The sequence below is a fragment of the Salmo trutta genome, chromosome 23 (genome assembly GCF_901001165.1).
Source record: "Salmo trutta chromosome 23, fSalTru1.1, whole genome shotgun sequence".
NCBI classification, from domain to species: domain Eukaryota; kingdom Metazoa; phylum Chordata; class Actinopteri; order Salmoniformes; family Salmonidae; genus Salmo; species Salmo trutta.
Genome location: NC_042979.1, coordinates 45,352,353 through 45,368,380, shown reverse-complemented (window position 1 = coordinate 45,368,380; position 16,028 = coordinate 45,352,353). Strand labels below are relative to the sequence as shown.

Sequence of the window (16,028 nt, the reverse complement as noted above, 5' to 3'; positions counted from 1 at the left end):
TGAGCGATGGCCGAACGGCATAGGCAAGATGCAGTAGATGGTATAGAGTACAGTATATACATATGAGATGAGTAATATAGGGTATGTAAACATGATATAAAGTGGCGTTGTTTAACGTGACTAGTGATACATTTATTACATCCAATTTTTTATTATTAAAGTGGCTAGAGATTTGAGCCCAAATGGTATTAGACCCCAAATGCTATGTGATTCTTTATCTGTGCTATTACCATTGGTTGCCAGCGAGCCCCTAAGCTGATTCCATGTTGTCAGGAAGATGTTGATCCGTTTCTCATACCAGGCTCTCAGTGGAACTGTGGAAAGATGGACAAAGACAAAACCAATTACAAACTTTGGCCTCTATTCAATCCGTGGTGCTGAAGATCTGCTCTAGTAGCGTGATTAACAATTAAAGGCAATGCTCCCGTGGTCGCGGAGACTGCATTCACTGTAAACTTGCAAATGACCTTCAAATTGTAGCGCAGCTCTTCCACGATACGGATTGAATGAAGCCTTAAATCTCCTCTAATTCCTTTATGACACGTTTTACAGGATGCTTACAGTATAGTTGATAAGCCTGGCTTACTTAAACGTTTACGTAGATTTTGAAATAATGTACATAGGATATTTGCACAAGAAGATGAGTAATTCGCAAACATCTAAAAGTTAAGATTTGTCTCAATGTCACTAATTCAGTGTTTCCCAGTCCTGGTCCTTTGGATCCTAGTGGTTTTGGTTTAGTCCTAGCACTAACACACCTCATTCAACTCCTCAACTCATCAAGCCTTTGATAAGTTGAATCAGGTTGTGTGAGGGCAAAACCAAAAAGGTGCACCCCTTTGGGTCCCAAGGACTAGGACTAGGAAACACGGCATCAATCAGAAGATACAGCACACTCATTCTAGTCCTGGAGGGCAGTCTGTTAGTTTCTGTTATTTCCTTTCAATTAGTGTCCAATTAAGAGCTAGACAACCAGGTGAGGTTGTCCAATTAAGAGCTAGACAACCAGGTGAGGTTGTCCAATTAAGAGCTAGACAACCAGGTGAGGTTGTCCAATTAAGAGCTAGACAACCAGGTGAGGTTGTCCAATTAAGAGTCAGACAACCAGGTGAGGTTGTCCAATTAAGAGTCAGACAACCAGGTGAGGTTGTCCAATTAAGAGCTAGACAACCAGGTGAGGTTGTCCAATTAAGAGCTAGACAACCAGGTGAGGTTGTCCAATTAAGAGCTAGACAACCAGGTGAGGTTGTCCAATTAAGAGCTAGACAACCAGGTGAGGTTGTCCAATTAAGAGTCAGACAACCAGGTGAGGTTGTCCAATTAAGAGCTAGACAACCAGGTGAGGTTGTCCAATTAAGAGCTAGACAACCAGGTGAGGTTGTCCAATTAAGAGCTAGACAACCAGGTGAGGTTGTCCAATTAAGAGCTAGACAACCAGGTGAGGTTGTCCAATTAAGAGCTAGACAACCAGGTGAGGTTGTCCAATTAAGAGCTAGACAACCAGGTGAGGTTGTCCAATTAAGAGCTAGACAACCAGGTGAGGTTGTCCAATTAAGAGCTAGACAACCAGGTGAGGGGAGTTCCTAACTCATCAGTGACCTTCATTGATCAATCAAGTACAAGCGAGAAGTGAAAGCTCGCAGACACTCGGTCGGTCCTCCGTGGAATGAGTTTGACACCTGTGTTATAGTACCTGATTCCTGTCTCTGGAGGAATTTGGAAATGGTGCCGTGGGACAGATCAGTCACATTCCGACACGTTTTCACCAGGTTTCTCTGCAGTTCCAGGATGTCAGTGATGAACTTCAGCAACCGCAGCTCTGCCTCCTGAAACCAAATCACAGAGTTCAGTAAAATATCTGCTGACAGACTGCAATCAATCACAAGGCATAGAACTACTGACTGGTAAACCGTATAAGGCCTATATACATGCTGAGCAGCTAAGGTTATGATTGAAAAGAAAGTCAGAGGTCCAATAATAGAAATGAGGCCTGTTCACATTTAACACAGCAGGCTATTTATCTGTCATCACTGAGCAAGCTTTCCCTTATTTCATCGTTCATTTGCTCTCAATGACATAACAGAGACGCGCCTCCCGAGTGGCGCAGCGGTCTAAGGCACTGAGGCGTCACTACAGACCCGGGTTTGATCCGGGCTGTATCACAACCCGGCCGTGATCGGGAGTCCCATAGGGCGGCGCACAATTGGCTCAGTGTCGTTCGAGTTAGAGGAGGGTTTGGCCGGGGTAGGTCGTCATCGTAAATAAGAATTTGTTTTTAACTGACTTGCCTAGTTTAAATAAAAAGGTGAAATAAACCTCTTACCTTGTGCAAGAACCTCCAGAGCACTGGCAGGGTGTTTTCTCCGTCATTCTGCTCCACAACGCGGGTGAGGCTGAGCAGGGACACCCTCTCTCTGCAGTTCCACACCGCTGGGCTGTGGATCTGGGAGTTGTGGGGCAGCGAGGACAGGAACAGCCGTGGCTCCGGAGACAACACCCTCATGATAGGGTTGGAGGACAACCTTGAGTCATCCCTGATAAAGGCATTGACCTCTTGCAGCCGCCGGTCCAGGTCCTGGAGATGAGAGAGGAGGAGACAGCAGGGTAATTGAACTACAATTCGAAATTGACACCTGTCTCCTAGGTACATCTAGCAGGGTTGGGCTCAATTCAGAATTCAATTGAGAATGCCTCATGAATTAAAATGTAATTATTGTATTGAAGTAGTAAACAGGATACAGAATTGCAATTTTAATTTTAATTAAAGGAAATATAATTGAATTCAGTGAAATTCAAATGCCTGTTCTATTCCTTCCGGAGACACCTGAAACCCCACCTCTTTAAGGAATACCTGGGATAGGATAAAGTAATCCTTCTCACCCCCCCCAAAAAAAGATATAGATGTACTATTGTAAAGTGGTTGTTCCACTGGATATCATAAGGTGAATGCACCAATTTGTAAGTTGCTCTGGATAAGAGCGTCTGCTAAATGACGTAAATGTAAATGTATTTTAGGTGTTGTCTATACAAATATACATATTATACATAAAAACACCAAACACGTCGTTTATACATGCATATCAAATATTGTTGAAACAATTGATTTTCAGGACCAACTTAAAATAAATGATCAAGGAAAACAAAACCTGTATGCAAATATTCTAAATTATTATATTCCATTAACCAGTTACATTTTGTTCAATGTGGGGAAAATACAACATTTCCCCAGAGTGCATTAGTTTAACCCTCAACTTGACCCTTAAGGCCTTCAAAAAGAAGCCAAACAAATGAGATCTATAAACTGATTATACAAAACATTAAGAACACCTGCTCTTTCCATGACAGACTGACCAGGTGAATCCAGGTGAAAGCGATGATCCCTTATTGATGTCACTTGTTAAATCCACTTCAATCAGTGTAGATGAAGGGGAGGAGACAGGTTAAAGAAGGATTTTGAAGACTTGAGACAATTGAATGGGCAAGACAAAAGATTTAAGTGCCTTTTGAACCGGTTATGGTTGTAGGTGCCAGGAGCACCGGTTTGAGTGTGTCAAGAACTGCAATGCTGCTGGGTATTTCACGCTCAACAGTTTCCCGTTTATATCAAAAATGGTCCACCACCCAAAGGACATCCAGCCAACTTGACACAACTGTGGGAAGCATTGAAGTCAACATGGGCCAGCATCCTTGTGGAACGCTTTCGACACCTTGTAGAGTCCATGTCCCAACAAATTGAAGGGCGAAAGGGAGGGGGGGGGTGCAATTCTATTTTTAGGAATTGGTGCTGTGGGACAGATCAGTCACGTTCCAACATGTCTTCGCCAGATTTCTCTGTAGTTCCAGGATGTCAGTGATGAACCTCACCAATTCTACATCATGTGGGGTGTGACCGATTTTCAATTTGAATTCCAACTCATGAGTTGAATGGGAGTCAATTACAAAACTCTGAATTGGAGCCCAACCCTGACTTCTAGATAATTCTGTCAACCTTAAAATCAATATGGAAAACAAAGTAGAGCTACAATCACTATCATAAAAGGCAGTAAACTGTTTTTTTTTACCTTCAGCTGAGGGGAGATTATTTCATTACCAACTGTCATCTCCCAGTCATTTCTGGCCTCTTTGGTAGAGAGATGATTATCATCACACCCTGAGGAGAGAAGATTAAACTTAATTAACTTTAAACATAATCTGATTCCAGTTACAAACACTGACAACAAGAACAGAAACAACAGACACACCTTGACCTAATATCACCTCCCTTAATAAATATCAGCAAGAAAAGATTGTAGAAAATAAATACTACAAATACTGAGCTATATTATACAATTTTTTTGCAGGGAAAATGATATTTTATACTAATACAATTGTTCAAAGAAAGATATTTTTAACAAGTAATAAAACAAATCTAAAAATGATTGGTACCCCTGTTTTCAATACTCCAGCACCCTCCCCTTGCGAGGATAATGGTACTGAGCCTTTTTCTAAAACGTTATGAAATTGTAGAACACATTGGAAGGGATTTTAGACCATTCCTCCATACAGAATCTCTCCAGATCCTTGATATTCTTCGTCTGCGCTTTCGGACTACCCTCTTTAATTCAAACCACAGGTTTACAATGGGGTTCAAGTCCGGAGACAGATGGCCATTGCAAAATGTTGATTTGGCTAAAATGTCATGGCAGGGCAGCAGGTAGCCTAGCGGTTCAAGCGTTGGGCCAGTAACCGAAAGGTGAAAAATGTGCCCTTGATCAAGGAGCTTAACCCTAATTTGCTCCTGGGGCACTGTACTACGATGTCTGACCCTGTAAAACAATACATTTCACCTGCACCTACTTGGTAAAGTTCATGATGCCGTTGACCTTAACAAGGGCCCCAGGACCAATGGAAGCAAAATAGCCCCATAACATCAACTAGCTATGCGCAGCAAAATAGCTAGCTAGCCCTCTGCTTGGCTAGCTTGCTGCTTGGCTAGCCCGCTGCTTGGCGGGCTAGCTTGCTGCTTGGCTAGCCCGCTGCTTGGCTAGCCCGCTGCTTGGCTAGCTCTCTGCTTGGCTAGCTCTCTGCTTGGCTAGCCCGCTGCTTGGCTAGCCCTCTGCTTGGCTAGCTTGCTGCTTGGCTAGCCCTCTGCTTGGCTAGCTTGCTGCTTGGCTAGCCCGCTGCTTGGCTAGCCCGCTGCTTGGCTAGCTTGCTGCTTGGCTAGCCCGCTGCTTGGCTAGCCCGCTGCTTGGCTAGCTTGCTGCTTGGCTAGCTTGCTGCTTGGCTAGCTCTCTGCTTGGCTAGCTTGCTGCTTGGCTAGCTCTCTGCTTGGCTAGCCCTCTGCTTGGCTAGCTTGCTGCTTGGCTAGCTCTCTGCTTGGCTAGCTCGCACTGTTCTCTGATGGGCTAAATCGATTTGTCTCATCGCAAGATTTTAGCTAAAGATTTGACATGTTGAATCTCGGAAACTCCAACCTACGACATGAGACGTTCTAAAACTAGACCGTTCAGATCAAAACAAACTTAGTTCTAAAAGTCCTTAAAACCGTTACGTCTCTTATGTATTTGTACTGAGAAAATGTATGAAATGTATGCATTCACTACTGTAAGTCGCTCTGGATAAGAGCGTCTGCTAAATGACTAAAATGTAAATGTACTAAACCTTACCACGACGGTGAGGCTTCAGTAGGCTACTGATCATCAGGTGGATGGCATTGACTGTGTCGTCTCTCCCCTTCCCGATAAACCTAGTCACGTGTTCCATGTCTTTCAGCAGGTGACCCATGAGGAACAAACTGGGGTCAGGGACTTGGGGCTTGATGATAGCAGCAATGGCCTATCAAAGACAAAGAAAGACAGAGATAAGACACTAGGAACCAACTCCTTCTCCTAGCCCCTTATCCACTGAATAGGGTAGGGACTAGCCCCTTATCCACTGAATAGGGTAGGGACTAGCCCCTTATCCACTGAATAGGGTAGGGACTAGCCCCTTATCCACTGAATAGGGTAGGGACTAGCCCCTTATCCACTGAATAGGGTAGGGACTAGCCCCTTATCCACTGAATAGGGTAGGGACTAGCTCCTTATCCACTGAATAGGGTAGGGACTAGCCCCTTATCCACTGAATAGGGTAGGGACTAGCCCCTTATCCACTGAATAGGGTAGGGACTAGCCCCTTATCCACTGAATAGGGTAGGGACTAGCTCCTTATCCACTGAATAGGGTAGGGACTAGCCCCTTATCCACTGAATAGGGTAGGGACTAGCTCCTTGTCCACTGAATAGGGTAGGGACTAGCTCCTTGTCCACTGAATAGGGTAGGGACTAGCTCATTGTCCACTGAATAGGGTAGGGACTAGCTCCTTATCCACTGAATAGGGTAGGGTCTAGCTCATTCTCCTTGCTCCTTATCCACTGAATAGGGTAGGGACTAGCTCCTTATCCACTGAATAGGGTAGGGACTAGCTCCTTATCCACTGAATAGGGTAGGGACTAGCTCCTTGTCCACTGAATAGGGTAGGGACTAGCTCCTTGTCCACTGAATAAGGTAGGGACTAGCTCCTTATCCACTGAATAGGGTAGGGACTAGCTCCTTATCCACTGAATAGGGTAGGGTCTAGCTCATTCTCCTTGCTCCTTATCCACTGAATAGGGTAGGGACTAGCTCCTTATCCACTGAATAGGGTAGGGACTAGCTCCTTGTCCACTGAATAGGGTAGGGACTAGCTCCTTGTCCACTGAATAGGGTAGGGACTAGCTCCTTGTCCACTGAATAGGGTAGGGACTAGCCCCTTATCCACTGAATAGGGTAGGGACTAGCCCCTTATCCACTGAATAGGGTAGGGACTAGCTCCTTGTCCACTGAATAGGGTAGGGACTAGCTCCTTGTCCACTGAATAGGGTAGGGACTAGCTCCTTGTCCACTGAATAGGGTAGGGACTAGCTCCTTGTCCACTGAATAGGGTAGGGACTAGCTCCTTATCCACTGAATAGGGTAGGGACTAGCTCCTTATCCACTGAATAGGGTAGGGACTAGCTCCTTATCCACTGAATAGGGTAGGGACTAGCTCTTTCTCCTTGCTCCTTATCCACTAAATAGGGTAGGGACTAGCTCCTTGTCCACTGAATAGGGTAGGGACTAGCTCCTTGTCCACTGAATAGGGTAGGGACTAGCTCCTTGTCCACTGAATAGGGTAGGGACTAGCTCCTTATCCACTGAATAGGGTAGGGACTAGCTCCTTGTCCACTGAATAGGGTAGGGACTAGCTCCTTGTCCACTGAATAGGGTAGGGACTAGCTCCTTGTCCACTGAATAGGGTAGGGATTAGCCCCTTATCCACTGAATAGGGTAGGGACTAGCTCCTTATCCACTGAATAGGGTAGGGACTAGCCCCTTGTCCACTGAATAGGGTAGGGACTAGCTCCTTATCCACTGAATAGAGTAGGGACTAGCTCCTTATCCACTGAATAGGGTAGGGTCTAGCTCATTCTCCTTGCTCCTTATCCACTGAATAGGGTAGGGACTAGCTCCTTATCCACTGAATAGGGTAGGGACTAGCTCCTTATCCACTGAATAGGGTAGGGACTAGCTCCTTGTCCACTGAATAGGGTAGGGACTAGCTCCTTGTCCACTGAATAGGGTAGGGACTAGCTCCTTATCCACTGAATAGGGTAGGGACTAGCTCCTTATCCACTGAATAGGGTAGGGACTAGCTCCTTATCCACTGAATAGGGTAGGGACTAGCTCCTTATCCACTGAATAGGGTAGGGCCTAGGGTAGGGTCTAGCTCATTCTCCTTGCTCCTTATCCACTGAATAGGGTAGGGACTACGGGAAAGAGCTAGGGGTTTCTGAACAGGCCACTGCCACTAAGGCAGGTGTACTGTAAGAAGCAAAATGTCACATCACAGCTAAACAAATCTGCTGGCTATCAACTTAAAGCCAGGGATTATTTGAAGTCTATGGACAAAAATGAGAGAGAAAAAAGTATCTGCTGTCTCTCCTTGTCCATAGACTGCTTTCAAGGTAAGGAAACATATTTGAGTAAACTGTCCCTTAAAATCACACAAATCCATAGGTCCCTCTGGTATGATTTGCAGTGTTGTACCTGTCGGTTACTTCTGGCTCCTAGTAGCATGGCTATGTGGGTGAGAAGCCGGACCAGGTTGAAAGGAACAGAGGACATGTTCTTTGTGTCCTGCATGTCTGGGTGGTCCCTCCGCCCAGGGTCTCCCAGGACGTGGCCAGTCTCAGTACTGTCACCCCTTATGAAAAGACAAGAAAAAACGTTTTCATTCTTCAGTACTGTGACTCATTAAAAGCCTCACTTGGGAAATTCAATAGATATTTATGATGTTTTGGGTTTCCCTGAAATGAAAGGTCCTTTGGGGGAAGGATGTTCGGCACACCTTTGAAATCTGTATCCAAAATATTTTTTTAATGTAATTTAAAAGTGTAATTTGAAACTTTATAGTGTGCTGTGAGAACCACCAACATCGTGAATGGGAAATTAGATTCCAAAGGGAACTTCCTCTCTTGGTGACTTGCTAAATCCTAAAGGAGGACTGTGATTGGTTATGATGGTGATTAGCCTGCCCTATAATGTTAATTTCTATGAATAAAATACAGCATATCTTCAAAAGTAAAAAGAGACCATTTTATATTATCCATAAATTAATGTAAATGCATGGTATTCTTAATCTAAACACTTTTCATAATTCATAGCATGTGCATAAATGTCACATATTTTCTAGCTTTAATCCATATTTTTTTGTTGTGACCAACTCTTTATTTAGTTATTTTCAGAGGGGTGGTTACAGGTACAAAAAAACAATCAATTAAATGCATACAATATAACCCCAATCCATTCCCTCCGTCAGTCCCCATCCACCTGCCCGCAATCCTTCCGAAAACCTTGTTTTTTGATCGATTGAGAGATTCAAGGGGCTATCATTGTTAACATAATAGATGCAAAGCATTGAATATTTCAATTCATGCACTTCAAAAATAATTCTGTAACTTTGCTCCATAGGCATTTAACTGCAGGATACTCCAACATCATATGAAGGAATGTGCCTACCTGATTTAGGGAACACAGTGAACAGTTTGGAATTGGGGCCAATTTAATTGTAAAACGTTTCCTTGGTGTTAAATACAGTCTGTGAAAAAAATGTCAAATGTACAGTATAAATTAATGGTTTGGATTATGGGATGCCAAGGTCATATTTTTCATATTCTGTTCCAGTTAAAGGATTGTTCACATTAAATTAGATCTGTAGACCATTGTTTTTAATGGCTAGCTCAGAATATGAGCTTTCCAAAAGTAGTTTATATATTGTACAGATCAGTCCTTTTGGGAGCCCAGATAATATTTATAAATCCCATCATTGGATGGTTGGGTAGTTTTCAGTCCCTTGGGAAACCCTAGGCCAGCATTGCTAACTTAAGTTGTACATTTAGAAAAAAGGGGTTTAAGTTAAGTTTTTAATGTCACTTGCTCAAGTAGAGTGAAATGCCTTTCTTGCAAGCTCAAAAACCAACAATGCAGCACTAAAACTAACATAAGCTAGAACAAAACAAGAAACAACACAAAAAACTAAATTAAGAACACGAGAAAGTAATAAGTTACACAGGGTCAGTTCTAATACCATATTTAAAATGTGCCAGAATACTGGAGTGATAGAGGTAGGTACAGTGCATTTGGAAAGTATTCAGACACCTGGACTTCTCCACATTTTGTTACATTACAGCCTTATTCTAAAATTGATTAAATTGGGAGTGTTGCTGTAAAGCTATTTTCAGATCTCTCCAGAGATGTTCAATCGGGTTCAAGTCCAGGCTCTGGCTGGGTCACTCAAAGATACATTAATAAAGGCACTCCTGCGTTGTCTTGGCTGAGTGCTTAGGGTCGTTGTCCTGTTGGAAGGTGAACCTTCGCCCCAGTCTGAGGTCCTGAGTGTGCTGGAGCAGGTTTTCATTAAGGATCTCTGTACTTTGCTCCGTTCATCTTTTCCTCGATCCTGACTAGTCGCCCAGTCCCTGCTGCTGAAAAACATCCCCACAGCATGATGCTGCCACAACCATGCTTCACCGTAGGGATGGTGCCAGCTTTCCTCCAGACGTGACGCTTGGCATTCAGGCCAAAGAGTTCAATCTTGGTTTCATCAGACCAGAGAATCTTGTTTCTCATGGTCAGAGTCCTTTAGGTGCCTTTTGGCAAACTCCAAGCAGGCTGTCATGTGCCTTTAACTGACGTGTGGCTTCCGTCTGGCCACTCTACCATAAAGGCCTGATTGGTGGAGTGCTGCAGAGATGGTTGTCCTTCTGGAAGGTTCTCCCATCTCCACAGAGGAATTCTGGAACTCTGTCAGAGGGACCATTGGGTTCTTGGTCACCTCCCTGACCAAGGCCCTTCTCCTCCGATTGCTCAGTTTGGCTGGGCGGCCAGCTCTAAGAAGAGTCTTGGTGGTTCCAAACTTCTTCCATTTAAGAATGATGGAGGCCACTCTGTTCTTGGGGCCTTCAATGCTGCAGACATTTTTTGGTACCATTCCCCAGATCTGTGCCTCAACACATTCCTCTCGGAGCTCTACGGACAATTCCTGTCAACTGTGGGAGCTTATAGACAGGTGTGTGCCTTTCCAAATCATGTCCAATCAATTCAATTTACCACAGGTGGACTCCAATCAAGTTGTTGACACATCTCAAGAATGATCAGTGTGAACAGGATGCACCTGAGCTCTATTTTGAGTATCATAGCAAAGGGTCTGAATACTTATGTAAATAAGGTATTTCATGTAAAAAAAATTGTTTTAAAACATCTAAAAACCTGTTTTCACCTCATCACTATGGGGTATTGTGATGCCACTATGGGGTATTGTGATGCCACTATGGGGTATTGTGATGCCACTATGGGGTATTGTGATGCCACTATGGGGTCTTGTGATGCCACTATGGGGTATTGTGATGCCACTATGGGGTATTGTGTGTAGATTGCTGAGGATATTTTGTTATTTATTCCATTTTAAGGCTGTAACGTAACAAAATGTGGAAAAATTCAAGGGGTCTGAATACTTAACGAAGGCACTGCATGTCAAATGTATATTTTCTTGATTAAATCGATTTGTGAGAATGATTGCCTGTTTGAGTAGAAAGTGTACTCTTTTTCTTTAGAATTATATACTCGTCAGGAATCAATGAGGTTGTAATCAGAGACGATATTTTGGAGAGCCTTGGTTACGTGTGGATTGTAGTTGGTCTTATTAGATTCGTCATGTTTAAAATGGCATTCATGTCTGTCCCAATAACACTATGTAATTCCGTTAATTCCAACATACAGTATATGCTGTTAAAAAAAAAATTAAACGTGTGATCATTTGAATTTGGAGCGTACACATTAATAAAGGCAATTTTCTTTCCATGATGGATACATTTAAGGAAAGTGACTCTGCCTTCTTGGTCTTCACCTTGAGAAGACCAAGCCATCAACAGGAAAAATATATAATTCATTCATTTTCAACAATCATTTTGGATACAGATTTCAAAATCATCCTTCCTCCAAAGGACCTTTCTATGGATTTCATTTCAGATAGATCCCACCCCAAAAATCATAAATATCTATGGGTCAATCTAGTATAGAATTGCCCACTTACCGGATCTGCGCAGTAGTGAAGCCAGCGACAGGATTGTGGCTGCGCCCTCCAATCTCAGCGCCACAGTCCACACAACGGCTCGTCTCCATGGGCTTGCCACACTGAGGTGGGGGTTAGAGAGGAGAGCAGGGGGGGACATGATTGAAGGAAATGTAACTACAGCCACACTTCTTAACCCAGAATCAACTAAATTCTACATACCTCACCAATGGCGCAAGGGTGACCATTCGGACAATCTGTGGGGTGTAGAAGTGTGCACAATGACAGATCATTTTTGGCAAGGAAAAATAAGGGGGGGGGTTCTTCATGGGTTCATGGAACAAAAAAAACTAGAATGCATAAAAGGTTTAATGAATAACAAAATCTATGATGCCTGAAGAAGCAAGCCGAAATGCCATAGTCATTTTGTTACTCTGTTTCTCTGGGACTTTTGAGTTTTGTAACATGCATTTACCCATTATAACTTTTTGCATTCTAGTTTTAGCTGTTACTTGTTTTTTTTTATTTTTTATTGACTGAAACAATACTTACTGTACCACGTCATCCCTCTAATGGCTTGGCGTACAACTGCAAGCTTATCCTCCGGCATGGTGGGTATGAAGGCTCTCTGTTATTAAAAGTAATACATATATTTAATTGAGTGATCTATGCTGAAGAACAATAGGTTCACTGCAGACTTTAGGGAGCAGACGGGGGGAGCACACCTGCATGTTAGTAGGGAGAAGAGCCAGCTGCTGGAGGGGTATCAGTAGGCCCTGGTTCCCACAGAGCAGCACTGCAGACAAGTGGATGGCCAGCTCCACCACCACCCACTGGGCACCAGAGGCCCCAGTCTGGACAGTCAGGGGACCCAGCCGGTTGGCTACCAGGTCCAGGGCGAATTCCTTCACATTTCGGCTTGCAAGAACCGTTGAGGCCTGGATGAAATCCACCAGTGCTTGACAAAACTAGGAAATAAACCAGAACGTTAAACAAAGATGCTGTATGTAGAGACAAGCCCGTATATGAGATGAACTTTGCTACAGTATTATCTCCGTGGGTTCTTCTTACCTCAGATTTAGGATGGAGGTTGGGATTGGCTTCTCTATAGAGACAGGTGACTTCTCTGAACAGAGCCAAAAGCAGGTACATTGTCCTCTTGTTTTTTGGACAAGTAGAACCCTACACACATACCGGACCAAATAAATCATACTTATGCTTGTAAAAAGAATAGAAAAATTATTCAGACATGTAAAATCACTGACTTCAATTTGCTATCTCTATGAGCCTTTCAATACCTTACAAGCACGATCTATTTCCTTAATTGTGCCCTCCAGTATTGCTTTGGCAACCACATCTCGGATAGTCTTGTAGTCCTCTCCACACACAAGATACTGGTCAATCTGGCTGCCAACTTGATTCTGAAAGACAGTGAAATTAATGTGGGTGATGAGTGTGGATGAGATGAGTTCCACCCCCCCATTTTTAAATTGCATTTATATTTTTTATTTAAAGCAGAGAAAATCTGGAAAAGCTTTCTAGAAATTCAATCAGTTAATTACACATGAACAATGTGTTATATAATCAAATGAATAGAGGGCTACATACAAGGTTAATCAAATCAAATGTATTTATAAAGCCCTTCTTACATCAGCTGATATCTGAAAGTACTGTACAGAAACCCAGCCTAAAACCCTAAACAGCAAGCAATGCAGGTGTAGAAGCAAGGTAGAAGTTTATCTTTTTATAGGTGGATCGTTTATATTGTCACATACACCCGGAGAGGTGCAGTGAGGTGTGTTCTTTTACAGGGTCAGCCATAGTAGTACGGCGTCCCTGGATATAAACCAGTACCTTCTGCAGAACCTCGTATGGGAACAGCCACTGCATATCTGCCACTGTCAGGAAGTGTTGGACATAGTCCACTCCGTGCTGTTTGCAGATCGTACGGATCAGGTAGACCCGATACCAGTCATTCCCACTGCGCTTACACAGTTCTCCCACGCTGGTCAGGAATTCTCTCTCTGTTGGACCATAATGAGTAATAAAAAAAAAGGGGCAACTTACTTGAACATATTAGCACATTTTACCCAATGCCTGAATGAAAATAATATATGAACCAAATCAATGATGTAAATCCTCACTGTTTGCATAGATCACCAAGTACCAGCCAATCTCTCATGATGAAATTGTTAAAACCTTCTGTCATGTGAAATTTCACACAGATTGGGTAGAGTATGTGATTGCATCAGATGCACTTACAGTATAGACCTTTTTTTTAAACTTAATCTAGATAGGGTTGCATAACCCTATATTCCCAATGATTTTAGAAATAAGTAGGTAATTACCAGGTCATTTTGGAAATGTATGGAAACCTTAGGAATTTCTACTTAAGTTATTTTAGACTTTATCTGTGTGCCCCCTTTATCTATGAGTACCACGTAGACAAGGGCTCATCAAGGGACAGATCGACAGGGTAGCCTAGTGGTTAGGGCGTTGGTGGTTAGGGCGTTGTTGGTCAGGGCGTTGGTGGTCAGGGCGTTGGTGGTCAGGGCGTTGGTGGTGGTCAGGGCGTTGGTGGTGGTCAGGGCGTTGGTGGTGGTCAGGGCGTTGGTGGTGGTCAGGGCGTTGGTGGTGGTCAGGGCGTTGGTGGTGGTTAGGGCGTTGGTGGTGGTTAGGGCGTTGGTGGTGGTTAGGGCGTTGGTGGTGGTTAGGGCGTTGGTGGTGGTTAGGGCGTTGGTGGTTAGGGCGTTGGTGGTGGTTAGGGCGTTGGTGGTTAGGGCGTTGGTGGTTAGGGCGTTGGTGGTTAGGGCGTTGGTGGTTAGGGCGTTGGTGGTTAGAGCGTTGGGCCAGTAACCGAAAGGTTGCTGGATCGAATCCCCGAGCTGACAAGGTAAAAATCTGTCGTTCTGCCCCTGCACAAGGCAGTTAACCCAGTGTTCCTAGGCCGTGATTGTAAATAAGAATTTGTTCTTAACTGACTTGCCTAGTTAAATGAAGGTAATATATATATTTTTTATTTCACCTTTATTTAACCAGGTAGGCAAGTTGAGAACAAGTTCTCATTTATAATTGCGACCTGGCCAAGATAAAGCAAAGCAGTTCGACAACATACAAAAACACAGAGTTACACAAGGAGTAAAACAACATACAATCAATGATACAGTAGACAAAAATAAGACTATATACAATGTGAGCAAATGAGGTGAGATAAGGGAGGTAAAGGCAAAAAAGGCCATGGTGGCAAAGTAAATAAAGTATAGCAAGTAAAACACTGGAATGGTAGATTTATAATTTGAAGAAAGTTCAAAGTTAAAATATAAATAATATGGTGCAAAGGAGCAAAATAATAAAATAAATAAATACAGTAGGGGAAGAGGTAGTAGTTTGGGCTAAATTATAGATGGGCTATGTACAGGTGCAGTGATCTGGGAGCTGCTCTGATAGCTGGTGCTTATATATATATATATATATTTTTTATATATATAAAATGATACTGTAGACAGTAATATATGTAGCTAGAATACATTAAACCAGTGTAGACATTAAACCTGGAGACAATAAATAACTTTTGGAATAACCGGTTACAAAAAACCCCTACTATATACACAGTATTTGTTATTAATCGCTATGGTCATGTATCATTTTGGGGAAAAATTGAATTAAGTACCTGTGGCACCCAACCGTTGTTTGTCTACCAATAGATTCCCAGCCATATCCAGACACATGCGTAACCTGGCCACCTGCTGGAAGCACTCTATAGTGGCCATCTGTCTAGACGCAGCGCCTGAGCACAGGAAGTCACTCAGGAAGGCGCTCTCATTCTGTAGACACTCCTGCTGCGACACCGGTGTGCAACACTGCATCTTCTCATGCATGGAGTCCTGGAGGAACAATGGGGATGATATCAGTAAAATAAATCAGATTATGCCACCATGGGTGACGTTATTCCATGCGCTAAAAGACCCTCGATGAGCTAAAAAACCTGAGCAATGACGAGTATGGTATTTTCAGCTAATATACGCAATTTAACAGACACTTTTATCCAAAGGGACTTCCACTCATTCGTGTATACATTTCTATTAATCTATTAATGCCCCAACAGGAATCAAAATTGTAAAAGACTCCGGCCACCCTAGTCATGGACTGTTCTCTCTGCTACCGCACAGCAAGCGATCCCGGAGCGCCAAGTCTAGGACCAAAAGGCTTCTTAACAGCTTCTACCCCCAAGCCATAAGACTTCTGAACAGCTAATCAAAGGGCTACTCTACTACCTACAGTTGAAGTCGGAAGTTCACGTACACCTTAGCCAAATACATTTAAACTCAGTTTTTCACAATTCCTGACATTTAATCCTAGTAAAAATTCCCTGTCTTAGGTCAGTTAGGATCACCACTTTATTTTAAGAATGTGAAATGTCA

At 43.2% G+C, this 16,028-nt stretch overlaps 1 protein-coding gene across 3 annotated transcripts in view; it reads right to left on the bottom strand.

Moving 5' to 3' along the window:
- LOC115160143 (E3 ubiquitin-protein ligase rnf213-alpha) overlaps positions 1-16,028 on the bottom strand; it is a 93,840-nt gene that overhangs the window by 16,482 nt on the left and 61,330 nt on the right. For all 3 annotated transcript variants that reach the window (XM_029710499.1, XM_029710501.1, XM_029710500.1), the window contains 14 exons: positions 15,278-15,491; positions 13,462-13,631; positions 12,906-13,028; positions 12,679-12,789; positions 12,333-12,575; positions 12,160-12,235; positions 11,830-11,864; positions 11,629-11,729; positions 8,085-8,241; positions 5,646-5,814; positions 4,062-4,150; positions 2,324-2,575; positions 1,694-1,826; positions 231-314 (listed from right to left, as the gene is read on the bottom strand). In XM_029710499.1, coding sequence (XP_029566359.1) covers positions 231-314; positions 1,694-1,826; positions 2,324-2,575; positions 4,062-4,150; positions 5,646-5,814; positions 8,085-8,241; positions 11,629-11,729; positions 11,830-11,864; positions 12,160-12,235; positions 12,333-12,575; positions 12,679-12,789; positions 12,906-13,028; positions 13,462-13,631; positions 15,278-15,491 — 1,957 coding nt within the window. The remainder of the gene's footprint in view (positions 1-230; positions 315-1,693; positions 1,827-2,323; positions 2,576-4,061; positions 4,151-5,645; positions 5,815-8,084; positions 8,242-11,628; positions 11,730-11,829; positions 11,865-12,159; positions 12,236-12,332; positions 12,576-12,678; positions 12,790-12,905; positions 13,029-13,461; positions 13,632-15,277; positions 15,492-16,028) is intronic.